The sequence below is a fragment of the Syngnathoides biaculeatus genome, chromosome 16 (assembly GCF_019802595.1).
Source record: "Syngnathoides biaculeatus isolate LvHL_M chromosome 16, ASM1980259v1, whole genome shotgun sequence".
Lineage (NCBI taxonomy): Eukaryota > Metazoa > Chordata > Actinopteri > Syngnathiformes > Syngnathidae > Syngnathoides > Syngnathoides biaculeatus.
The window spans coordinates 11,001,883-11,028,619 of record NC_084655.1 but is presented as its reverse complement, the minus strand read 5'-3'; the positions used below and the strand labels follow the sequence as shown (position 1 = coordinate 11,028,619).

General features: G+C 41.4%; 4 protein-coding genes across 10 annotated transcripts; 2 read left to right on the top strand and 2 right to left on the bottom strand.

The window, feature by feature from the left end:
• Positions 1 to 534: 534 nt before the first annotated feature.
• On the bottom strand, positions 535 to 8,461 carry foxred2 (FAD-dependent oxidoreductase domain containing 2). Of its 7 annotated transcripts, none has more exons than XM_061846883.1 (11): positions 8,168 to 8,461; positions 6,212 to 6,437; positions 5,830 to 6,135; positions 5,497 to 5,748; positions 4,967 to 5,275; positions 4,520 to 4,686; positions 4,224 to 4,389; positions 3,055 to 3,183; positions 2,073 to 2,299; positions 1,787 to 1,957; positions 535 to 1,421 (listed from the first exon to the last, which is right to left on the bottom strand). In XM_061846883.1, the coding sequence occupies exons 2-11, from the start codon at positions 6,424 to 6,426 to the stop codon at positions 1,192 to 1,194; spliced, it is 2,172 nt and encodes a 723-aa protein (XP_061702867.1). In that variant the 5' UTR covers positions 6,427 to 6,437; positions 8,168 to 8,461; the 3' UTR covers positions 535 to 1,191. The 7 variants fall into 7 exon arrangements, with proteins under 7 accessions (XP_061702867.1, XP_061702870.1, XP_061702872.1 ...); XM_061846886.1 differs by having other exon boundaries at positions 6,212 to 6,429; XM_061846888.1 differs by having other exon boundaries at positions 3,100 to 3,183; positions 8,178 to 8,461.
• A 2,060-nt stretch (positions 8,462 to 10,521) lies between these two features.
• On the top strand, positions 10,522 to 12,996 carry LOC133515047 (heme oxygenase-like). Its single transcript, XM_061847273.1, has 6 exons — positions 10,522 to 10,895; positions 10,971 to 11,020; positions 11,108 to 11,219; positions 11,575 to 11,790; positions 11,874 to 12,146; positions 12,249 to 12,996. The coding sequence occupies exons 2-6, from the start codon at positions 10,971 to 10,973 to the stop codon at positions 12,396 to 12,398; spliced, it is 801 nt and encodes a 266-aa protein (XP_061703257.1). The 5' UTR covers positions 10,522 to 10,895; the 3' UTR covers positions 12,399 to 12,996.
• A 2,832-nt stretch (positions 12,997 to 15,828) lies between these two features.
• Positions 15,829 to 18,377, top strand: hmox1a (heme oxygenase 1a). The gene is made up of 6 exons (XM_061846690.1): positions 15,829 to 16,279; positions 16,355 to 16,404; positions 16,492 to 16,603; positions 16,959 to 17,174; positions 17,258 to 17,530; positions 17,634 to 18,377. Exons 2-6 carry the CDS (start codon positions 16,355 to 16,357, stop codon positions 17,781 to 17,783), a joined length of 801 nt encoding a protein of 266 aa, XP_061702674.1. The 5' UTR covers positions 15,829 to 16,279; the 3' UTR covers positions 17,784 to 18,377.
• A 327-nt stretch (positions 18,378 to 18,704) lies between these two features.
• Positions 18,705 to 26,131, bottom strand: mcm5 (minichromosome maintenance complex component 5). The gene is made up of 16 exons (XM_061846689.1): positions 25,838 to 26,131; positions 24,984 to 25,110; positions 24,769 to 24,897; positions 24,528 to 24,700; positions 24,289 to 24,444; positions 23,290 to 23,459; positions 22,519 to 22,690; positions 22,314 to 22,425; positions 21,874 to 22,017; positions 21,472 to 21,537; positions 21,184 to 21,360; positions 20,980 to 21,092; positions 20,765 to 20,893; positions 20,035 to 20,177; positions 19,166 to 19,293; positions 18,705 to 18,999 (listed from the first exon to the last, which is right to left on the bottom strand). The coding sequence occupies exons 1-16, from the start codon at positions 26,008 to 26,010 to the stop codon at positions 18,898 to 18,900; spliced, it is 2,214 nt and encodes a 737-aa protein (XP_061702673.1). The 5' UTR covers positions 26,011 to 26,131; the 3' UTR covers positions 18,705 to 18,897.
• Between the last annotated feature and the right edge of the window lie 606 nt (positions 26,132 to 26,737).

The window sequence follows — 26,737 nt, the reverse complement described above, 5'->3', positions numbered from 1 at the left end:
CAAAATGCATAGATGCAGTATTGAGGCCACAAAATCACCACTCCTCTAAGTCTCGGCTGCACCTAGAGATTCTGTCCATAAAAGTTATGAACAGAATCGCAGTCAAACGGCAGCTTTGGCGGGGTCCAACTCTCTTACTGCCACCAAAGGGAACAAAACTCTGACACTGGTCGTACAAGAACGGAACAACCCGTATCATGGGGTTTGGTAAACCATAGTCCCGAAGAACGCCCACAGAACTCCCCAAGGGACACAGTCAAAAATCTTTTCCAAGTCAACAAAACACATGTAGACTGGTTGGGCGAACTCCCATGCACCCTCGAGGACCCTGCTGAGGGAGTAGAACTCGGCCACAGTTCCACGGCCAGGATGAAAACCATATTGCTCCTCCTGAATCTGAGATTCAACTCCCTTACGGACGCTCCTCTCCAGCAACCCCGAATAGATCTTACTGGGGAGGCTGAGGAGTGTCACCCCCTGTAGTTGGAACACAGCCTCCGGTCCTCCTTTCTAAAAAGGGTTAGACTCAACCAATGACAATAAAAAAATACTATTGTTTATTGTTAATATAGTGACTCTGTGTCATGTAAAATATTTGTAAATGACCACCACACCACACATTTTATGGTCTCACAGAAAATGAAGAGTCCTCTACCATAAACCAGAAATCTGGGATAGTACTCAGTTGAACCCAATAGACAAAAACAAAAAAAAAAAGTGGAAGAAGCAAGGCTAGCTCTTCGCTTCTCTGGTAACTAGCTACATTACAGTGGTGATTCCTTGCCAACTCATAATTTCTGTACACAAGTTGGTCCTGCATTTATGAAGTCCAGCAACAGCATGACCTTTAGTTTCTTTTATGATTGGGTATCGTTCCATTCCACAATCATAGATTTTGTCAGGGACAACACCACTGTAATACACAACAGGATTTCAAATTGGAACTACAGTATTTAACACATTAAACATTCATGATCGTCGGCCTTGACAGATTTCCGACCATATCCGAGTGAAAAAAACAAACTCCATGGGGCTTTTGCTAGCCTTGGCCGAAAGCGGGAAATTTATCTTGATGTATGCATATGAGTAATAAAGCCTGTTTAATGCATGATAAACTCAAAATTAAAACTGGTAAAGAAAAGGAGCAATCCAGGTTGTCTGGATTTCTATGTCCATGAAGAGGCAAAACATTCATAAGTCAAGTCTGAGACCTGAAGACATGGAGGCTCCAGCCTGTGGCAGGTAGTTAGGAAATGTGGAACGAGCAGCTGATGTTTCTGCATGTTGTCCACCAGGTGAAGGCCCAGTGGAATGAAAATGCATCTGTTTACTTTTCTGGGCGATGCCTTGCTGCTTCAAGTATCCTTGGCGACAAAACAGTGGAGGCATGCGGTGGGTGAGGGATAAGCGGAAACAAGATTCTAAAAGATGAAAGAAAACAACAGTGAGTGACCTATCTTTGTTGGCATATTGTATTGTTTTTTTTTCTTAAAGTGGGTGGCACACATACAAATGCCATCGTTGCTATAATTTTTAAATATGAGACCTCACACAAGATAATGAAAAAAAAAATGGCAATCATAGCTTATAGCTCATAGAGTGTGTGGTGCACTAAAGACGGGCAACGTAGTGCTCCACACACACCAACATTCATCAACATTCATGAGTCGTCCTCCCGTGCACTGTGATAATACTAAGACTGAAATGTGAGGAGCACAGATAGGATTCAAATTAAAGATTGTATGTGCATACTCCGTTTTAGGCCCAACAGGTGGGTCTTCTCTACCTGCATAGAAGGCTCTGAGGTCAGTGTTGACGCAGTGCTCCAGGAAACGTCGCAAAGGCTGGATGTGAGAGATGGGGCCATCCCACTCAGTGAGGAAGTCTTCAACCATGTGATGAATTGCCTTGGGCCTTGGTAAAGGCCACCCATGTGGACGGTTCTTCATCTCTTCCTCTAAAATACAATACTGGTATTTCAGTCAGCTGCCTCCATACAGAATACGTTACCTCTTAAATGGCACTGCCTAAAAAGGTCCTGCAACTTGAGGGAGTCACCAAGTCTTACTCACCAGTAGGAAGTGTGTCATAGTAGTATAAAACTGGGTGTAGAAAGCTGGATTTCCAAGCATTTGTCCAGTCTGTTACTGCCCTGCCTCCTCCCAAATAGTCAATCTTCTTTTTTCCATACTGCATCAGCAGAATCACCAATCCATGCTCAGACACCTCATGACCCGAAAGAGAAGAGAACTGAGGCAAGGCCTGGAGTGGAAATTCCTCCAGATACTCGCAGTAAGAGCTTTGAGTCAAAGCAAGGAGACAGGAAAACAAAACAAGGTATTAAAGGTGCCATTTTACCAAACCAACTTTTTCTAGTATTGAGGATGATTCTATGCCATCCCAGTAAACGTAATATGAATTAAAATAGACCGTGCATTCCTGAATTTCAGATCTTTTTCTGTTGAGAGGCTTAGAATCAGTTCAGTTTAATTTCTCGAGCATCACTACATCACTAGCAAAGATCTACCCCTAATGGGTTGTTTTTATGTGACGTCACCCGTTATGCTGCCTCGAACTGTGGCCATTTTCGATCCGTGAGCGCTGTTTCTCATACACTGGCAAGGTGGACGACGTTGTGTTTCGAACTGCATTTATTAAAGAGGCGACGTACAGCAGATCAAGCCCAGACTATTAGGCTACCTAGAATACAAACATCATGGGACTCAGGACTGCGTAACAAAGGCGCAGTGTTGTGTCCTTGATCTTTTACTCTATGTGACAGATGTCACGAAGGAGAAGCACTTACTTGTATGCTAACATGGAAAAACGAAAGATGGTGTAATATTATTTTTTTTGATATCGAGGCAAACTCCATTTATTCCATTTTTTTTTTCAAAAAGTAAAACCTGTATATTAGTTCGCCACAAGCAAAGCAAAATGTTTATGATTTGTTGAAAATTTGATGACAATGGCAGAAGCAAAAATGAACAAACAAATCCAGTATTTCACAAATTTCTCAAATCTTTCAAGTGACTAACAAAAAACGATCTTAACTGTAATAGTGGCCTTCTGAAAAGAGTATCGATTAAGCTTGTTAACTTAGCTCGGCGACACATCAGCACAATGGAGGTTGAAGCCGTCCAGCACGATAGCACCGTCGGGCAATCGTCCACAAAGCCAAGTCTGCGTGAAACACAGAGCCACAGAACGTCCAAAGTCTTTCGTCAGAAGCGTTAGACCAGGGGTCACCAACAAAGTGCCTGCAGGCAAATGGTAGCCCCCGAGGAACATATAAGGCGCCTACGAGGTATGTTCTAAAAATACCACAGGCCACAAATTGTTACTATCATTTGTACTTTAAAAGTGAATCTGACTTGCTTACGTGAATTAAAATTTTAAAATTACTGTAATGTCGTTTACCACAATAAATTAAAATCAAAATATTTTATGTACATGTAATGAATTGAGTCTGAAATTTGCCGCAAACAGGTCACGTAGGCCTTCATACGATCGATGCTCACGAAGTAGCCCTCAGCCTCAAAAAGGTTGCTGAGCCCTGCGTTAGACGATGTCCCCGCTTACGCAGCCGGACTTGTGTACTGGATCGCGAGGCTTTGAAGAGCATGCCGACTTGTATCTCTGGAAAAAGCTTCAGCGAATTGGCGAGAGTTGTTGAAAAAACGTCAGAAGAAAAGTCAGAAGAAGGCTCTCTGATGGTTAGCAATTCCTCTCTTGTGTACTTGAGTCCCGAGACGCCCGTGAAACACAAAAACACAAATAGTAACCAAGAGTATTCCGTAGACCTCCGCACTGGGTAGGCGTTAGGTAAAGAGGTTAAATGGCAGCGCGCAGTAGTGTGTGGCTAATTCAGCAAAAAATATGACGTCAGTGAAAACAACCCATTCCCCGCTACAGGGTCAGCACTGTCAACAAACGTTTGCTCTCATAAGTTGCTGTTTGACATGAATGAAGGTGACCAATCAGAGGAAAGGGGACGGTCTTAGCCAAATATGGACAAAATGGATACAAAAATGGGTCAAACAGAAGTAGCTGTCAGAGGGGCCTTTTTTTGTTTGTTTTTTAATACAATTTCAATCAGACTAAGGTGTGTACAATACATTTCCGTTCGCTTGATCTAAAACGCCTGTAATGTAAAAAGGCCATTTATCACAAAATGAAATGAGCAGTGGGAAGATGTTGTGAAGCCATAAAACAAAACTTACCCTCTCAGCAATATCACGTCCCCGAGTATCTCAAACATCTGATAAGGGCCAGAGGCTTCACCCACCCGCTTCAAAATTGCAGACAGTAGCTGCGTTGTCAACAGTTTTGTAGATGGCCACGGTGTTCGATGGTAACGTTGCTCAAGTAAATGATGCACAGCTCGCACTAAGACACAAACAAAATTAAGGAAAAACCATGTTGCAAATGCACATGGCTAGAGGTACTAGGGTATTGGCTCTCACCATCATTGTATCATCAACCAAGTTAGTGAAAAATAAGCAATCATTATTTTTACCTGTGTAGCGAAACCCATGAATGAAACCACCGGCTGACGTGCGGTAGTCTCTGGAGTGAGCAGCAGTACCCAGTACAAACAAACCAGGAGTGTCATGGCCTTCATACCAGGCCGTCACCCGTGGCAACCTTCCTTTTGCATTTTTACTGTTGAGTGGGCAGGCAGAGCTGGAGAGATAGTTGAATTTTTATCAAAATTATCTAAAACAATAGTTGTGAGTATTCCTATAATGCGTGGAGCGATACATGGGAAATGTATGAAGAACAATGTACAGGTGATGAAAATTGACAATAAAAAAAGTTATCTCTTTACTACAAACAATTTATCTCAACAGACACACATCAACATGAACAAAAAAATCTAATTTGTTAAAATTGATTCAGGAGAGAAACAATTTTGCCAATGACCAAAGCCAACATACTATAGTAACTAAAGAATAACTTGTACCTGTCAAATATGCTGAAGTTGAATCGAAAGCCAAGGCATCGGATCACACGATCGTAAGGTTTCCGCAGGGAGAAATTGTCAATGTGGTACCCAAGCAGTTCTTCAGCTGCCACATCCGATGTGTTCTTCTCCGACTGGTTTTGAATGTACTTATTTATCGTCACATATAACTGTGGCTTCTTCGCTTTGCTTGATTTGCTCCTTGCATCTTCCTTTTGTTGAACAATCACTATTCGCTCCAGGGTGGCTTCTACTAACCCATCAAGAGACTTCAACTGGTATGTGTCTATGAGTTCATTATTCACAGCCCTGAAAACACAAACAAAAGGTCAGGTCACGTTACAGGATGAAAATCTCCAGTGCAAAACGGTTATAGTAAAAACACGTAGAACTGTAATCCTCAAATATCGAGAGGAAGCTGGCTGGTAGGAAGATCTGAAATGAATCAAATCTGCATTATCCTATTGGTTGGATATCTTTTGGCTTGAAACGACAAAGGAAGGGAGATAGAATTTGATCTATGGTCCTACCTGAGATCTCCAACATAATGTGTTTGCCAGGCCAGTCGGACCGGACTACGACTGACCATGTGAACCCGACTGGCGTGTCCTAAAATGCTCTGCGCTGTTTCAAAAGCAGAGTTTCCCTTGCCCAGAATTAGTACAGCCTGATTCTTGTAGTCCTCTGCGTTGGTGGAGATGGATTCATAGCCCTCGACCAGGTTGGATCCAACAAATTCTACCTCCTGAGGAACCCACAAACCGGTAGCCACCAGAAGAACCCTGCAGGACAAAAAACACAATGTGAGTTTATACTCCTATGGTATGTGAAGATTTACTCTCAAAGTCAGGGAATAAAATCACCCGCATGTGTACTCCTTTCCATGTTGATCAGTTAGGATGTAACTTCTACTGGTGGATGACAGCTCTGCCCTGATCCTTCCAACATCCACGCCATACTGGACCTTCAGCCCGAGCTCCCGCTCGAACATGGACAAGTAAAGTGGGAAGGCATCAGCTGGCGGGTAAAACTCACTGCTTACTTGACGGAACAAGAGCTCTGGTTTATCGCTCAACAGCGAGTTCCAATCATGGCGGAGATTAAACTCTCGGTTTTGGCGTCCAGTGTGGATCTTATTGATGCTGATGAGCTTCCTGTGCCGGGGATATCTTGACATGAAGAAAATAAAAGGATGAATCTGATATGTCTGAACAAAACAGCGGAGACTAAACGCTCTCCACCTACTTGTGAAAGAAAGTGCCAGGCCCGGAGTTTCTCTCCAGGATGATGTAGTCTCTTTTGGCTCTGGAGAGGAAGTAACCCATCTGCAGTCCGGCAGGGCCAGCTCCAAGGACGCAATAGTCACGATGGCAAGTGGTATTGTGCAGGCAATCATCTCCAACACATGTGGTCGAAGTGGTTAGGATGAAGAGGATCAAACATGGAAGGCTGGAATCCATAACCTGTTGAACTAGAGATGTCAAATTGTGAATGACATGGCCGAGAGAAACAGCCATTGAACAAGTTCCAGGTTCCTCTACTCCAGTCTGGTTGGTGCTACCACAAAAGAGGACCAAATCAGATTGTAGCTGATGGAAAGGACTGCAAAAAAGTGATTTTGACTCCTGATCCCCTACCTATTTCAACCAATCTTGAGAACTTGCAGAGTGCAAGAATTAAAAACATGAAGGGGAAATTATCTTGGACTCCTCCCACCCCTGTTGTACTTTTTCCAGCTTTTGTATTTGATAGGTGCTACCACCGCGATCATGGCACACTCCAACCACCACTGTTACTGCTGCCTTTATGATAGTTTAGCAGACTATATGCATACCTCTTTTATAACAATTACTGACTGCAAACAATGACACTTTTTAACCCTGGAATTTTTTTGGGTGTTGATGAATATTTTACATATCCTAAATATAGACTGTTTTTCTTTTCTTATGTTACTTCCTTTTTATTTGAACCATTAATATACTGTTGTATATTTACAACAGTACATACATACAATATATGATATATATTTATCATCTTTTTAAACAGCCTTAAAACAAAGTAAACATTCAATGATTTTTCTGAATTTTTGGGTGGCCTGTGGACCGAGCATCCCACTAGAATATACAGTATTTCCTCCGATACTTAGCAGAAGCAAAAACACGTCGCATTGCCATAACTACAGCAATCTGTATGTAGGTGACTTTTGTGACATAGAGCAGAAAAGCGGCACAATTAACATTCTATTTACTCCTGTAATCGAATTATCTGTATTCATTGGTGTATTATGTACATTTGATACTACTTTGGTAATGTGTGATTATTGGAAAAGGATATTAAGTAAAAGAAGAGAACTTCTCTTCTCTTGGCCAGCCACTGGATGTAGGAAGTAAATCATACAATGGAGGCAAATGACATCAATCCATCCATTTTCTTTGCCGCTTATCCTCACAAGGTCGCGGGGAGTGCTGGAGCCTATCCCAGCTGTCAACGGGCAGAAGACGGGGGACACCCGGAACTGGTTGCCAGCCAATCGCAGGGCACATCCAGACAAACGGCTGCACTCACAATCACACCTAGGGCCAATTTAGAGTGTCAAATTAATGTTGCACGTGGGAGGAAACCGGAGTACCCAGAGAAAACCCACGCAGGCACGGGGAGAACATGCAAACTACACACAAGAGAGGCTGGGATCGGACCCAGGTCCTCAGAACTGTGAGGCCGACGCTTTACCAGCTTTTCCACCGTGCTGCCGCAAATGAAATGAGATATGTCAAATATGATTTTCAGGATGTGCTGCGGGCTACTTAAAAACAGACAACGCGGCCAAAAAAAAGGCACCAGGCGATTGTTTAGAAACCCCTGTGACACCACCTACCAAGTGTAAATTCCTGGAGCTGTTTTTAACCTAACCAAAGCTATCAAAACATAAAGATAATTCTGGCACTGGCACACCATCACAGATGATATATTCAACTTCAGGTTACTACAATAGACTGTCAAAAAATGTAAAATTCTCATCTTAAGCCATCGTGAACACATTTTATTTTCAGCATGCCTGGAAATGTGTGCCAGTATTCAAACTATCCAGGAAAACTGAATGTGAAGCCTTAAAGCACAAACTCTGCATTAAATAATTATGACGTCGAGCCGGGCAGCTGAGCAAATTTATAAGCAAGGGGTACAAAATCGACTAAAACATACAGGAACCCACACGAGACTCAGGACGAGAATCCCCGGCTCTCCCTGAACTCCACGGCCGCTGTTATGTCACTCTCTTGTGGATACGGAGACTGCCATCGTCCGTTGAACCAGATGAACTGAGTGGTCCGGCAAAAACGACAGCGAGCCTGCATTACCTTCTAGAACAGCCGAACCCTTGAACGCGACATCTGCGGTGGGGAGGGAATCAAATCGACGGAAATTTCTACATTTTTATGTATTTTCTTTCCAACCGCTTGATGAACGTGGGGGAATGTGTTCCCTCCCGAAAATCGTTAAGCACCGCCCACGTAGGCGTGGCCATAAAATAAAATCCTTTAATGTAGACTAAACGTGCATAAATAATATCAAATAATACAATAAGATAAATAGACAGAAATACTGAAAGTTTTTACTCATTTATTTTGTTACTTATTTATCCTAATATTGATGGGCTTATAATAATATATATAATATAGCTAATATATATATATATGTCATTTCACTATTTCGCTATAGTAAAATTTATTTATTAATTTAATTAGACGCTGTGGAAATTCTCTGTGGACCATTTTGCTGTAGCATGCAACTAAAAAAATGAAAAGCGTAATAAAAATCTTTCTTTGGGGTAAATAAGGCACTTTAAATGGCGGCATGTGTGTCCTGGCTGCCGTTTAGTAACGAGTTGTTATATGATTCTGAACACTACCACATCCCTATTTATATGAGGGTGTGCAGACTTGAGCAACTTCATTATATTCTTTTTTTTTTTTTCAACTTAACCTCTCTAAAATTTCATTTGTGTAATTTCATTTATCCTGGTTAAGGGTCACTAATGGTAGAATTTTTTATGAAGCGACCCCTGTGAGGTTAAGCGCTTCGCATAATGGATTTATCTTGGTCTCATTTTTTTTTTTCATTATTACGAACGTCATTTGAACAGGGTTATGAAGACTTTTTATATGCACAGTAACTTCCCTTCGCCCCATTTGTAAATTTTATTATGACTTTTTCTCCATCCACCCATCCATCCATTTTCTTACCTGCTTATCCTCACAAGGGTCCCGGGAGTGCTGGAGCCTGTCCCAGGTGTCATCGGGCACGAGGCAGGGTACACCACGAACTGGTTGCCAGCCAATTGGAGGGCACATGGAGACAGACAACAGTTGCACTCACAATGACACCTAGGGGCAATTTAGAGTGTCCAATTCATGTTGCAAGTTTTTGGGATGTGTGAGGAAACCAAAGTGCCCAGAAAAAAAACACACAGGCACCGGGAGAACATGCAAATTCCATACAGGGAGGGTTGGGATTGAACCCAGGTCCTCAGAACTGCAAAGCCAACACTTTACAGCTGCTCCACCATGCCACCTTAACTGATTGTGTTAAGAAAATCTAGATGTGAAATCTATACAACTGGCGATCGGTGACGTTTTTGGGGGTGCTTAACCACCAGGCCCCAAATATGTCCTATATACTTTCAGGGGTGTCAAACTCATTTCATATTGCGAATGAGAACGCATATACATTTTATATCACAGATAGATTTTTATTGCCTCATCATAATATTTATACACAACTTGTTTTAAAAACAGAACTCAAGGGTAATAAGCAAACCAAAGCAAATCATATTTATTTGTATAGCGCATTTCATACACAAAGTAACTCAATGTGCTTTATATGATTAAAGGCATTTGAAAACAAAGAGATGTCACAACAACAATAAAAATGACAAACAAAATATTAAAAAAAAAGACAAAACCACATATGGTGCAAGTAATTTGATCAAAAAGTGGATATATTCTAAAAATTATGAGAAAAAAGAAGACTTTTCAACCTGGATTTAAAAACATTCACACTTGGGGCTGACCTCACCTCTGTTGGCAACTTATTCCATTTGTCCATCATAATAGCTAAATGCTGCTTCACAATGTTTAGAATAGTTAATTCAACTATTCAAGTTACTGTAAAATGTGTTTTGGTAACAAGAATGTTTGCATTATCTCACCAGTATTATTTATTATATGATCATTAGAAATTTTGGTCCAGTTTTTAGCAAGAATCATCTACAGTAAGTTGACACACCTGACCTGTTTTCACGGGCCACATTAAACGATGAGGCAGGGCGGATCTGGCCCCTGGGCCTTGAGTTGGATAGCTATGTTTTACTCTCTCTCTCTCTCTCTCTCTCTCTCTCTCTCTCTCTCTCCAGGTCAAAGCAACTGGCAACTGGCAGCTGGTCACCTTCAAGATTTCTTCCTTGGAAGAAATGGACTTGGCCCATGTCCCCAACTGCTTGCTCGAGTCGGATCGAGTTGATATTTTTGTGGCATTTTTTTTTTTTTTTAACATACTCAATGAGTTAAGTACGCTTGAGAAATATTAAGCTATGAACTGTTGCTTTATAAATACAATTGACTTCTTTTATGATAGCATTCACGAACAGGTTCCTCCCCAGGCTTCTTTCTTTATCCAAAATTCAAAACCAAAATGGAAAATTTCTACCATGTCATGTTTTGTTGTGTCTTTTTTTCCCACCTCATGAAAACATCTGCAGTGTCATGTTATGTTGAAAGCAAGAAGTCATGTCATTCAGCAGTAACACTTCCCATCTGTCTCAGCACATCGTGTCTGTGTATAAATACCACACATTGGATGACTGCGGCCACAGGAAGCGACGATTGTCAGAGGCTGAAGTCGAACACTTTTAATTGGCAAATACATCGCTAAGGTAAGCTATGTGGAATCTCAGTTGTCGCATATGCTTTAAAAATGTACTGCATTAAACATAAATCTGCCTCTGTAGATGGAGACCAAGAAGAGCGCAAGAAAATATGACACAGGGGAAGTGGGCAAGTACGGTGCACTCGATCTCACATAAAGAAATTGCTATGGGTGAATGAGTGCGTTCTAATGGTTGTGTACTATATATTGTGCTTTCAGAGATTTATCAGAGCAGATTAAAGCGGCCACAAAAGACAACCACGAGAGAGCTGAAAACACAGAGTTGATGCTGAGTTATCAAAGGGGAGAGATCACCCTGCCGCAGTACAAGGTCAGTTCCACACCAATTTCTCCCAGATTATTTAATTCTGTGTTGGAAGAGCCATGAAGCATCATTTAGGTCGAGCCAGCTATGATCGAACACAGTACAGTAGTCAAATGTGTCCCAATGTTGATTGAGCCAAGGCATGCATTTATTTTCCACAGGAAAACAATCTTAGAGTACTCTATGTCTCCCTTCTGCCATTTAGTGGAAAAGAATTTATCGGTAATTCTTCTACCACATCACTGGCAGAGATGGATGAACAGAAATATTTGTACTTAAATGACCTCTGGGCTTATTATGTGAAACCAGCACATGCAGGAACCATTGAATGTGAACAAAACCAACTTTCTGTATCCGTCAGCTCCTGCTGTGTTCCCTCCACGAGATCTACAAGGTGCTTGAAGAGGAACTAGATAAGAATTGTTCCCATCCAGCGGTTGCACCGATATACTTCCCGCAGGAACTTGCTCGCCTGGAATGCCTCGAGAGTGACCTGGAGCATTTTTTTGGCCCCGATTGGAAGGGGAAGACAATTATTCCTGCGGCAACACACAGATACACTCAGAGGCTGCGAGAGGTGAATGCAAAATGGGCCGTCAGTCAGTCCCATACAGCATTTCCTGCAAGTTAAAATCACTAATCCCAAATTCTCTTTTGCAGATCGGTAAAAAGAATCCGACGCTCCTGGTGGCACACGCCTACACGCGATATCTCGGGGATCTGTCAGGAGGACAAGTGCTCGGGAAAATTACCCAGAAGTCCCTGAAACTGACAGGCAAAGAGGGCCTTTCGTTTTTCTTCTTCCCCGGCGTGAGTAGTCCTAACCGCTTCAAGCAACTGTACAGGAGCCGCATGAACGCCATCGAGCTGACTGAGGAGGAGACGGCGGCTGTGCTGAAGGAGGCGGTCGCAGCCTTCGAGTTCAACACCCAGGTGACTGCTTCATACAAAGCGGGTTCTTATGGGGTCACTCGGGGACCTCGTTGATGCAGTTTATCGAAGGGGAAAAAAATGCTGACGTTTGTTTTCCTCCAGGTTTTTGATGACTTGCAGAAAATTTTGTGTGTCACAAGGGAACAACCTAAGAACAACTCAGCCAGTCTTCCACTTCCTCGACTCGCACATTTCACCGTGGGGCTATGTGTCACACTGGCTACGATTGGAATGGGAATGTATATCTTGTAGTATCAGTCAACACCACATGCAACAATAGCACTTTACTAATCCTTTTTAGCTAATGCAACAAATCTCATTGAAACCAAAACCAACAATGGCTTCTAAAATGCCATTTGTATTTGACTGAACCTGCTGTATACCCTTACTTTTGTTATATTACTTCCAAGTGATATTACTGACTTTGATTTTATGTATCTAAATATATAAAACATGAGAAACTTGCAACAGGTGAAAGAGGCTTGCTGTATTGCTTAAAAGGACCAAACGTGTTAGAATACAGATGAAAAATAGTTGCCAACAGTGCAACTGAAACCACGAGGCCTCGGTTCCGAAGCCAAAGAATGTCTGAGCTAAACCTGATCACTAACACTTGGGAACTCTAACAATTCTTTGTATATTATTTAGTAAGCTGATTGCATTCATTTTTCTGATTTCATTGAAATACAGCATATAAAAACCATCCGTTTAATTCATTTAGCCCTTCTGATGCATTAATGTTATTCAACAATAGGTTGCCAAGATTGTTAAACTGCTATATTTAAAGTAGATTCATTGGTGAATGATTAAAAGTAATAAATACAAGTTTTTAAAAATTCATTTGTGCTTGTGCTGCTTCTTCCTGGGTGCGCGTATCTCATACACATGCAAAATAGCTAATACCCGCACACAAAATGAAAACCTGTAGCTAATGCACAAGAGTGGACACATCAAGCATTTTTGAGTGTAGTTTCATTTTTTATACCATATTTCAATGCACCTTTTAGTTTTTCTTTTACAATGGGGTTTGTTGTGGAAACAATGTGGTGACATATTTTACAGACACCTTGGATTCTAGAATGGAATTTGGAGATAGTGTATGACTAGAACATTTGTAATCCTAAAATAAAAAAAAAAAAGTTATTCAATTCTAAAGGGGAAGAAAGGCCAAACATTTTCGATTAAATTTTATTTATGATTTCAATTTTTTTTTAACAGGGCATGCAGATATGTGGAATTTTTTTTTTGTGGTACAAAACCAAAAAATAAGAAAAACCTCGTCAGGTCACTGAATGTGAAGCCTTACAGCACAAACTCTGCATTAAATAATTATGACGTCGAGCCGGGCAGCTGAGCAAATTTATAAGCAAGGGGTACAAAATCGACTAAAACATACAGGAACCCACACGAGACTCAGGACGAGAATCCCCGGCTCTCCCTGAACTCCACGGCCGCTGTTATGTCACTCTCTTGTGGATACGGAGACTGCCATCGTCCGTTGAACCAGATGAACTGAGTGGTCCGGCAAAAACGACAGCGAGCCTGCATTACCTTCTAGAACAGCCGAACCCTTGAACGCGACATCTGCGGTGGGGAGGGAATCAAATCGACGGAAATTTCTACATTTTTATGTATTTTCTTTCCAACCGCTTGATGAACGTGGGGGAATGTGTTCCCTCCCGAAAATCGTTAAGCACCGCCCACGTAGGCGTGGCCATAAAATAAAATCCTTTAATGTAGACTAAACGTGCATAAATAATATCAAATAATACAATAAGATAAATAGACAGAAATACTGAAAGTTTTTACTCATTTATTTTGTTACTTATTTATCCTAATATTGATGGGCTTATAATAATATATATAATATAGCTAATATATATATAGATGTCATTTCACTATTTCGCTATAGTAAAATTTATTTATTAATTTAATTAGACGCTGTGGAAATTCTCTGTGGACCATTTTGCTGTAGCATGCAACTAAAAAAATGAAAAGCGTAATAAAAATCTTTCTTTGGGGTAAATAAGGCACTTTAAATGGCGGCATGTGTGTCCTGGCTGCCGTTTAGTAACGAGTTGTTATATGATTCTGAACACTACCACATCCCTATTTATATGAGGGTGTGCAGACTTGAGCAACTTCATTATATTCTTTTTTTTTTTCAACTTAACCTCTCTAAAATTTCATTTGTGTAATTTCATTTATCCTGGTTAAGGGTCACTAATGGTAGAATTTTTTATGAAGCAACCCCTGTGAGGTTAAGCGCTTCGCATAATGGATTTATCTTGGTCTCATTTTTTTTTTCATTATTACGAACGTCATTTGAACAGGGTTATGAAGACTTTTTATATGCACAGTAACTTCCCTTCGCCCCATTTGTAAATTTTATTATGAACTTTTTCTCCATCCACCCATCCATCCATTTTCTTACCTGCTTATCCTCACAAGGGTCCCGGGAGTGCTGGAGCCTGTCCCAGGTGTCATCGGGCACGAGGCAGGGTACACCACGAACTGGTTGCCAGCCAATTGGAGGGCACATGGAGACAGACAACAGTTGCACTCACAATGACACCTAGGGGCAATTTAGAGTGTCCAATTCATGTTGCAAGTTTTTGGGATGTGTGAGGAAACCAAAGTGCCCAGAAAAAAAACACACAGGCACCGGGAGAACATGCAAATTCCATACAGGGAGGGTTGGGATTGAACCCAGGTCCTCAGAACTGCAAAGCCAACACTTTACAGCTGCTCCACCATGCCACCTTAACTGATTGTGTTAAGAAAATCTAGATGTGAAATCTATACAACTGGCGATCGGTGACGTTTTTGGGGGTGCTTAACCACCAGGCCCCAAATATGTCCTATATACTTTCAGGGGTGTCAAACTCATTTCATATTGCGAATGAGAACGCATATACATTTTATATCACAGATAGATTTTTATTGCCTCATCATAATATTTATACACAACTTGTTTTAAAAACAGAACTCAAGGGTAATAAGCAAACCAAAGCAAATCATATTTATTTGTATAGCGCATTTCATACACAAAGTAACTCAATGTGCTTTATATGATTAAAGGCATTTGAAAACAAAGAGATGTCACAACAACAATAAAAATGACAAACAAAATATTTAAAAAAAAGACAAAACCACATATGGTGCAAGTAATTTGATCAAAAAGTGGATATATTCTAAAAATTATGAGAAAAAAGAAGACTTTTCAACCTGGATTTAAAAACATTCACACTTGGGGCTGACCTCACCTCTGTTGGCAACTTATTCCATTTGTCCATCATAATAGCTAAATGCTGCTTCACAATGTTTAGAATAGTTAATTCAACTATTCAAGTTACTGTAAAATGTGTTTTGGTAACAAGAATGTTTGCATTATCTCACCAGTATTATTTATTATATGATCATTAGAAATTTTGGTCCAGTTTTTAGCAAGAATCATCTACAGTAAGTTGACACACCTGACCTGTTTTCACGGGCCACATTAAACGATGAGGCAGGGCGGATCTGGCCCCTGGGCCTTGAGTTGGATAGCTATGTTTTACTCTCTCTCTCTCTCTCTCTCTCTCTCTCTCTCTCTCTCTCTCTCTCTCTCTCCAGGTCAAAGCAACTGGCAACTGGCAGCTGGTCACCTTCAAGATTTCTTCCTTGGAAGAAATGGACTTGGCCCATGTCCCCAACTGCTTGCTCGAGTCGGATCGAGTTGATATTTTTGTGGCATTTTTTTTTTTTTTAACATACTCAATGAGTTAAGTACGCTTGAGAAATATTAAGCTATGAACTGTTGCTTTATAAATACAATTGACTTCTTTTATGATAGCATTCATGAACAGGTTCCTCCCCAGGCTTCTTTCTTTATCCAAAATTCAAAACCAAAATGGAAAATTTCTACCATGTCATGTTTTGTTGTGTCTTTTTTTCCCACCTCATGAAAACATCTGCAGTGTCATGTTATGTTGAAAGCAAGAAGTCATGTCATTCAGCAGTAACACTTCCCATCTGTCTCAGCACATCGTGTCTGTGTATAAATACCACACATTGGATGACTGCGGCCACAGGAAGCGACGATTGTCAGAGGCTGAAGTCGAACACTTTTAATTGGCAAATACATCGCTAAGGTAAGCTATGTGGAATCTCAGTTGTCGCATATGCTTTAAAAATGTACTGCATTAAACATAAATCTGCCTCTGTAGATGGAGACCAAGAAGAGCGCAAGAAAATATGACACAGGGGAAGTGGGCAAGTACGGTGCACTCGATCTCACATAAAGAAATTGCTATGGGTGAATGAGTGCGTTCTAATGGTTGTGTACTATATATTGTGCTTTCAGAGATTTATCAGAGCAGATTAAAGCGGCCACAAAAGACAACCACGAGAGAGCTGAAAACACAGAGTTGATGCTGAGTTATCAAAGGGGAGAGATCACCCTGCCGCAGTACAAGGTCAGTTCCACACCAATTTCTCCCAGATTATTTAATTCTGTGTTGGAAGAGCCATGAAGCATCATTTAGGTCGAGCCAGCTATGATCGAACACAGTACAGTAGTCAAATGTGTCCCAATGTTGATTGAGCCAAGGCATGCATTTATTTTCCACAGGAAAACAATCTTAGAGTACTCTATGTCTCCCTTCTGCCATTTAGTGGAAAAGAATTTATCGGTAATTCTTCTACCACATCACTGGCAGAGATGGATGAACAGAAATATTTGTACTTAAATGACCTCTGGGCTTATTATGTGAAACCAGCACATGCAGGAACCATTGAATGTGAACAAAACCAACTTTCTGTATCCGTCAGCTCCTGCTGTGTTCCCTCCACGAGATCTACAAGGTGCTTGAAGAGGAACTAGATAAGAATTGTTCCCATCCAGCGGTTGCACCGATATACTTCCCGCAGGAACTTGCTCGCCTGGAATGCCTCGAGAGTGACCTGGAGCATTTTTTTGGCCCCGATTGGAAGGGGAAGACAATTATTCCTGCGGCAACACACAGATACACTCAGAGGCTGCGAGAGGTGAATGCAAAATGGGCCGTCAGTCAGTCCCATACAGCATTTCCTGCAAGTTAAAATCACTAATCCCAAATTCTCTTTTGCAGATCGGTAAAAAGAATCCGACGCTCCTGGTGGCACACGCCTACACGCGATATCTCGGGGATCTGTCAGGAGGACAAGTGCTCGGGAAAATTACCCAGAAGTCCCTGAAACTGACAGGCAAAGAGGGCCTTTCGTTTTTCTTCTTCCCCGGCGTGAGTAGTCCTAACCGCTTCAAGCAACTGTACAGGAGCCGCATGAACGCCATCGAGCTGACTGAGGAGGAGACGGCGGCTGTGCTGAAGGAGGCGGTCGCAGCCTTCGAGTTCAACACCCAGGTGACTGCTTCATACAAAGCGGGTTCTTATGGGGTCACTCGGGGACCTCGTTGATGCAGTTTATCGAAGGGGGAAAAAAATGCTGACGTTTGTTTTCCTCCAGGTTTTTGATGACTTGCAGAAAATTTTGTGTGTCACAAGGGAACAACCTAAGAACAACTCAGCCAGTCTTCCACTTCCTCCACTCGCACATTTCACCGTGGGGCTATGTGTCACACTGGCTACGATTGGAATGGGAATGTATATCTTGTAGTATCAGTCAACACCACATGCAACAATAGCACTTTACTAATCCTTTTTAGCTAATGCAACAAATCTCATTGAAACCAAAACCAACAATGGCTTCTAAAATGTCATTTGTATTTGACTGAACCTGCTGTATACCCTTACTTTTGTTATATTACTTCCAAGTGATATTACTGACTTTGATTTTATGTATCTAAATATATAAAACATGAGAAACTTGCAACAGGTGAAAGAGGCTTGCTGTATTGCTTAAAAGGACCAAACGTGTTAGAATACAGATGAAAAATAGTTGCCAACAGTGCAACTGAAACCACGAGGCCTCGGTTCCGAAGCCAAAGAATGTCTGAGCTAAACCTGATCACTAACACTTGGGAACTCTAACAATTCTTTGTATATTATTTAGTAAGCTGATTGCATTCATTTTTCTGATTTCATTGAAATACAGCATATAAAAACCATCCGTTTAATTCATTTAGCCCTTCTGATGCATTAATGTTATTCAACAATAGGTTGCCAAGATTGTTAAACTGCTATATTTAAAGTAGATTCATTGGTGAATGATTAAAAGTAATAAATACAAGTTTTTAAAAATTCATTTGTGCTTGTGCTGCTTCTTCCTGGGTGCGCGTATCTCATACACATGCAAAATAGCTAATACCCGCACACAAAATGAAAACCTGTAGCTAATGCACAAGAGTGGACACATCAAGCATTTTTGAGTGTAGTTTCATTTTTTATACCATATTTCAATGCACCTTTTTAGTTTTTCTTTTACAATGGGGTTTGTTGTGGAAACAATGTGGTGACATATTTTACAGACACCTTGGATTCTAGAATGGAATTTGGAGATAGTGTATGACTAGAACATTTGTAATCCTAAAATAAAAAAAAAAAAGTTATTCAATTCTAAAGGGGAAGAAAGGCCAAACATTTTCGATTAAATTTTATTTATGATTTCAATTTTTTTTTAACAGGGCATGCAGATATGTGGAATTTTTTTTTTGTGGTACAAAACCAAAAAATAAGAAAAACCTCGTCAGAGCAACAGCAACACCCTTAACTACTAACTTACAAAGACAACTCCCTACAGCAATATGTACGCAACGGAGAACGAAAATCATCTATTTCACTCTGTAGAGTACTTTCCTCTGCATGCGGTGCTGAAGCTCACCCCTCCTTAACATCAGGTGTAGGACTTTGTAGATGGCGTGGTCAGGATATTTCTAGCAGATCGCATTGACAAAAATGGAAAATCAATAAATGGTGGTAACCCAAAAAAAAAAAAAACTGTGATGCTTGAAAGCGGCAAAACAGTCATTCTACAGCATGTGCCAACCTTATTTTGTTGGTGTGTTCAAGTGTCACTGCACTCTCCACCTTTCAACTGACCTGTTTGGTGAAGTCTTGGACGATACTGTGCTCGGAGACCTGGCACCCGATCGCAAAGCGTCTCTTTAGCTGCTTCTCGATGCGGGAAATCATTTCCTGGTCCTCTTGAGTGGTGAAACCTTCCACTCCTGTGTATCACAATGGAGCCATATTAAAAACAGAAAAGGTAAACCCACAAAAACTGTACCGTAAATTTAGAGTTGTACATGAATATAGCCACACAACCTTAGTTTATTTTAAAGAATAAGCAATCAAGAAAAGGGGGGGGGGGTGAGAGACTTCCACTGACATGATCTTTAAATGTGCTAGGCTGAACACAACTGGGTTAACGTGCAGACTGGGTCCGTGGTTCAGGACCTTGCTCAAGGGCAAATTCTTCAAACGCAAATATGTATAGTTACATATTTTTTTTTTTGTACGTATGTAAGGCTGAGAAGCATTGGGAGCACACAACCCTGGCCTTACGCGTGATGTGTTTTATAAATCACGCCTCTCAGTGGAAATTGCACACAGTGTGTCACACTCACCACACCCTAAAACAAGAGGTGTCTGCTCAACCTAACTTGAAATTATTAAATGTACACTAATAATTGTATATCTTTCTCTATGTAGCTAGATAAGTCTTGTGGCACATACCTAACACTAGCAGAGTTGAAACACTTTCAAAATATCTCTGGAAATAGTTACACATTCTTTTTGAACTTTAAGGCAATGCTTAATTTTTTTTTTTTTTTTTTTTAAAGAGTGTGATGCCATTGGCTGGGTTCCTAAAATCAGGTAGTAATATTTTAGAGCCCTGGTAAGCCATTTTTCGGTGAGACAAGCCAAACAGCATTATGTACTTAAGATGTAACAGCTAAAGAAAGTACCTGAAAGGCTGCCGGAAAGGGCAGCATCTAGTGTGGAAACTTTGAAGAGTCTCAGCGCTTCATCCACTTCTTCCTCTCCAGCCACAGCCTGCAACTTCATCTTGGCCAAGGACTCGGCAATACGCACCACGGCCTCCAGTTGCCTGGAATAGAGCAGAGAAAACTGATAAAGAAGCAGCTCAAAATGGAATGGAGCGACACAAGAATCGCTTGTGTGGAACCTTTAAAGGACATCCAACATTAGGAATATGTGGGACACAAAGAATAACTCACAAGCCCAATAAAAGGATGTTAAAAATAAAAATGTGTCTGTCCCTGTGACATGCTTATATGCAGTTTGTTTGAATGTGTGCACGGAGTTCACGTTTTTTTTTTTTTTAAACGCTTTATTCTACCAGTGCATAAAAGTCAAATGTCCTTGAAGATGCATTTTAAAAAACATTTTCATATTTTTCCTTTAGAAATAAGGAATTAACTGAATTGCATATAAATACTGTAAAAAGCAAAACAAAACAAGATTCAATTAAGAAAGATCTAGTAACGTGACTTTTCTGGTAGTGCGTTCAACAGCTTTGGGATGTAATTGGAGGGGAAAAAAAGATTATCCACTTTATTGTAGACTTCCAGAAAAAACGACAGCAGATGGTTAGAGTTATTACACTCATGCAGCTAATGGGAATTGTGAATTGGGCTCGGTCCCTAGCCAAAGAGGAGGTGGAATAATGAATACCTGACAGTGATTGGGATGGAGGCTCTTTTGTCCGTTTCTCTCTCGTGCTCTCTTGCGCCGCTCCTCATCAGCACGTATCTGTTTTTCAGCTTCTCAGCAGCAGCAGCAGAGAGACGAGGGCCACATTTACTGCAAGGAAATATTGTCATCGGCCAGCATTTCAGTAGAGAACACACATCTGACTTCAGGGAAGAATGTAAAAGCTCAAGACTTACGCTCTGGCAAAGGCAATGTACTTCTTAAAGGTGGCCAGCGGAATGTCACCCTCAACACCCTCTGTTTGTGTCTGGGCACTCAGATGAACGTTCATAACGTGACGGGCCAATGTCTGCGTGGTGAAGAGTGGCCATATTAGCATTTTTACACTCAGAGACCTTAAGGATATGACTGTAAAACAAATTTTAAAAAAGTCCTGTTACCATGTCCCTCTGATGATCATGAGTGTCTTTAATGATAAAGATCATGTCGAATCGGGACAAGATGGTGGGCATAAAGTCGATGTTGTCCTCCCCCTTGGTGTCATCCCAGCGGCCAAAAACAGAATTGGCAGCAGCCAGCACGGAGCATCGAGAGTTTAGAGTGGTGGTGATGCCAGCCTGGGAAAAGTGGATGATTTGGTGCAAGTTGTGAAACGGAAGTCATTCCCTTGCCACCATCCTACGCAAGGTAATTTACCTCCCCAACTTATATCCAATAAATCACTCTACCTTAGCGATGGAGATTGTCTGTTGCTCCATGGCCTCGTGGATGGCAACTCTGTCATCTTCTCGCATCTGCAAAGATAGACAACATGGATTGTTTTAAAATTAAGGAACTGCTATTGAGACGCATAACTGGTATCCTGCATTGTTCAGAAGTTCTTTTTGCCTAAAATCATGGAGGAATCTGGCTATCTAAGGTATCCAATAGTAGACATCTGGCTGACATTCAAAGCACATTCATTAATGCATTTATTGTAATCTATATGCTTTCATAAACACACCTGACAAATAAATATGTCACGTGTGCTGAAATCAACATTTTCTATCAGTCATATCAGATGTTAATGCCCAAAAAGATCTGATCCTTACCCACAGACATGTATTGTAAAATATAAACCTCAATCTTACCTTGTCAAACTCATCAATGCAGACAACACCCCCATCAGCCAAAACCATCGCTCCACCCTCCATGATGAACCCACGAGTCGCCGGGTCCCTCAAAACAGACGCAGTGAGACCAGCAGCACTGCTACCCTTTCCTGAGGTATAAACCTGAGGTTGGGCAAGAAAAATGCTGACAATTATTTAACGGACTTTGCAAATAATCAATAAATTATGGAAATACAGGCTTGTAATTACAGGACACAAATGAGTTCAGTTATCGCTTGCCTAATTTGTAGTTCGCCAATGGCAAATTCTCCCATTCACATTTTTTGTTATTCACTCAAAGACCCACCTCTTAAATGCCACAAGATGGCGACAAAGCGCACAATAAAATAAGCTATTTTTAAGGTTAATGAGATGACAAGCAGAGTCACAGTGTGTCAGTCAAATAAGAAAATAATTACCCCAATAGGCGAGCATCTTTCTACAAACTTGAGCAACTGAGACTTTGCTGTACCGGGATCTCCAAGCATGAGCAGGTTTATGTCACCCCTGCGAGTGAGTCCATCAGGCAGCCTTTGAAAAATAATGTGCACATGTATGAAGACGACCAGTCACAGAAGCATTCAAGCAGTTTGCCATTTGGGACAATGACAACACCAGCCTAACCTCTTCCTTGAACCTCCAAACAACAGACAGGTGATGGCCTTTTTGAGGTCATCGCTGCCGTAGATTGAGGGAGCAACGGAGCAAGCCAGGGAGGTGTAAATGTTAGGGGAAGCGGCCAGAGATCTCAGCTCCTCCTCTTCCTGTGGAGACACTGACCCAGTAGCACCCCGACCTGGAGGGGACACAAAACTTTACCATCTTGTTGTGGTCCGAATAAAATAAAAGTGATTGGGGTCAAGTACATCTTCCATCCATCCATTTTTCTGAGCTGCATATCCTCACAAGGGTCATCTTTCAGCTTGTTTCGTTAGGGGTCGCCACAGCGTGACATCTCAGACGAACACTCATATTTGTTTGGCATAGTTTTTATGCCGGATGCCCTTGCCCTTGACGCAACCCCTCTCAGGGAGTGGGATGCCGGAGCTTATCCCAGCTATCAGCGGGTAGGAGGCGGGGTACACGCTGAACTGGTTGCCAGCCAATTGCAGGGGCACATAGAGACAGGCAACAGTCACACTCACAATCACACCTAGGGGCAATTTAGAGTGTCGAATGAATGCATGTTTTTGGGATGTGAGAGGAAACCGGAGGGCCCGGAGAAAAACCATGCAGGGACGGGGAGAACATGCAAACTCCACATAGGCGGGGCCGGGATTGAACCCTGGTCCTCAGAACTATGAGGCCAACGCTCAAACCAGTTCCGCCAACGTGTCTCAATCAGAATCAGCTTTGATAGTACATAGTACAAGCACAAACTATTTTTTTTTGTACCTGCTCCTTCAGTGTCAACTTGAATCCCAACGACTCTCAGGTAGGATGCCCGAATCCCCACACCAGCACTTTTCTCTCTGCCTTTGGACTTCACAACAGCCGTCTTCTTGATGGAGTAGATACCCATGATGGTCACTCGGTTGCCTGGGACCACACGGTCACACAGGTACCTGACAAAGGAAGTACTGTGAGTTAGCAGTAGCAAAACAACCTGAATGGATGGAGGAAAAAAAAAAAAAAAAAAAATGCTGCCTCAGTACAAAAAGCATTCCCCAACGGATGTAATGTCTGAAGTTTCAAATATGTTTGCAGCAATCACTCAATTTTTTTCAAGTAATGAAACGGACGTCAGCATTGCTGATGATAAATGTGGGCCAATCCACCTGTTAAAAGTTCAATATTGGCAAATTATATACATTACACAATTTTTCATATCTGCCCACTTAGCCTATTATGCTGTAACCTATGTGAACAAAGAAAGTCCATATCGATTATTAATTTGCCTTGGGTTTTTTTTCATTTACTTTAAAATATGCTCTATTTTAATTTGAATACTCCCATTTTATATTTTTGTTTTCTATGCCAGTCAGTAATTTTTTAAATAAATAAAGCAGAAGTTACGAGTAACTCAGTACTTGAGTAGAGGTACGGTCTTTTTTGCCCTACTGAATTATTCAGAGGATTATTTTTTTACTTGGGTACTATCATTCTCAGGTAACAGCACTCTAAGCACCTCTGATTATTATATTCATGTATGTATGCATGTATGTATTTAATAGTATGTAGAAGTATTTACGAGGATGTACTCTACGTTGGTATTACGGATTGCACTTCTTGGTGGTAATTTATCATGAAAAAGAGATAAGCTTTAACTTCTCCCTACTCATTTACGGACCAGTAATACACAGTGTTTAAATATGGTATATTGGGAAAGATTTTTTCATTTCAATGTTGTATCGGTCCAAACATCTACTCAATTGCCAGCTAAAAACTGCTGACCTGTCACAGTAGAGCTGAAGGTGTCGAGGCATTTCTCCATGGGGCACGGCATCTGGCGATTCCTGCAGTCGGAGCGTCTGAAAGTCGACACAAACGCAGCGGTCCGGGACGATGAAGTAAGGGTCCACAGGGCACTTAACTCTTACAGCACTATCACTATGGAAAGAGAAATCGGACAATTGGGTTTATAAAACCTGCATAGTGCGCTCATTAGTTGTCATTTTTATTTTCATGCTCACTTGATGCACTTGCGAGGAAGAGCGTAGCCCTGCAGGCCCGGCGGGAGCGAGATGTTGTTGAGCATGTGATGACAGCTGCGACACTTCAGGCACACCTTGGTAGCCTTGGCCTTAACCGGGGTGGCTGAGATGATGATGCCGTGTACTTTCACCAGACGAGACACCTGATCTGACTGCAGACGACAGAATTGACAAATTCAGATGGTCGGTCAGCCACGTGCGGCGGTTAGCTGTGTCTTACCTTAAGGCTACGGATTGAAGCATGATGTGCATCGCTCCTCAGCATAACTTGAATGTCCTGCACAGTCTCTTCTTCAGCTGGACGTGGACGTGTTACCTCATCAGCTACCTCCTTAGCAGCCTCCTCCAGCTGTGAATTAAATTCTTATGGTTTAACGGGGTGAACAACGGCCCGCTTATATTCACATAGCTGAGGTTTGGATGAAGTTTCTTTACCAGGGGCAAGTTGTCAGAGGGCAACTTGTACAGACAATCCGAGAGATCTTCATCAAAGCTGGCAAGGTCTTCCATCTCTACCTCAATGCAATATTCTCCAAGGGTGTAGTGCCTCTTCAACTCATCTCTAAGATACACAGAAATGAGAAAAACTGAACCAACAGCGTGATGCCGAAAATGTCACGAACTAACGGGGTTTACTGTATGGCTCAATCGTGTAAATCATTAAAATGTCCATGATGGAGTGAAATTAGACATCCCGAACATTCACATACATTTCCAATAAGAGGTTTTGCTGAAATCTGCAGTGGTGGGACGTAACTAAGTTCAAATATTGTACCTAAATTGAATTTTAACGTGTCCATAATTCATTTTATTTTATTGACAACTCTTCAAATCTATTCCCAAGATTAAAACAAAAAAACTTCCTACTCGTTTATCAAAATTAGCTCTTTACTTTATTTAACCTCTACAGAAGACTAAACAACATAAAACATTTGAGGCAATATTGTTCTAAGATACAGTGTTCCCCATGCATGACTATTTTGGATTATGCCCTGTTGTGCCGTTATAAAAATATACAATTACAAAATTGACAGCATAGAAGTTACTTATATACTTAACTTTTCAGTTCCAGTACAGTTGAACACATGCTGCACTTTTGTTTGAAACTTTCCCCACTCATTCTACTGATGTACGTACAGCGTGTGAGTACTTTTTACAAGTCTGCTCATTTGTATCACGCGTGTCTCATTTCCTTTGGAAACGATTACTCGCGAGGAACTAGTATCCGAACTTGTTTTATTACTCTTTTATCGTTCACTGAATTACACCGGATAGAAAAGCGCATCTACCTGTATTTATACGTGAAGCCAGTCCGGTCGGTTCCCACTCGAAACTGTCGGAGAAATTCACGGAAGCGTTTCTTGATCTGAATCCGCTTTTGTCCCCCAACATCTGGGCCTTGTCCCTCTCCCCCTCCGAAGCTATCACTGTAGTAAATTCCAGGATCGTCGAAGCCAGACATGTTGCTGCGGGTTGGTTTCTTATTGAGAAGAAAAACAGGCACCGACGTCAAATGTGCAAACAACTGTGCCGAGCACTTTTTCGCGGCAAAACTGGACTCTTTCCGGTTTATTTTCCCGCGAGTCCGTCACACAGGGGCGGTTGTTTTTACTTCTCATTGGCTGACAGAAAAATGGCTTGATCTTATTGGTCAGTTTTTAGATTGCCGACGTGACATCATTGTAGAGGTGGTCCTCATGGCGTTTCGTGGCGCGAAAACTAGGAGAGGTTGGAGAGTGACGTCAATGACGTGCGCCACATGTCTTTCAAGCCATTATAAAAAAAAAATACCATAAACCTTTGTGAAATTTGAGATCAATAACATGGCTGCAGGCACTCTTCAGTGTTTACAATGACAACCTTACTAAAAATGTATACATTCTGGCGTTCTTCAGAATTCTGGAGGATATTAGATGTACACCGGTATGCTCAATAGTTAACTGGGCACAGTATGTTTTTTCGTTTGTGTGGTTGCTCGCCCAAAATTTGTTGTGCATCCTGTTTGTTCTAAATGGCAATAGCATTCGACTTCCGAACGCCATAAATTTCAGATGAACATATGGATATATTTTTGTAGTGACAGCGTCTCACAGTGGTCAAATTGTAAAATAACAGTGTCGTGGCAGAAACCCCTCAGTGAGTTGAGAGTAATATTGACACGAAAGGTACTCACTTTCTACTTGGGTAGA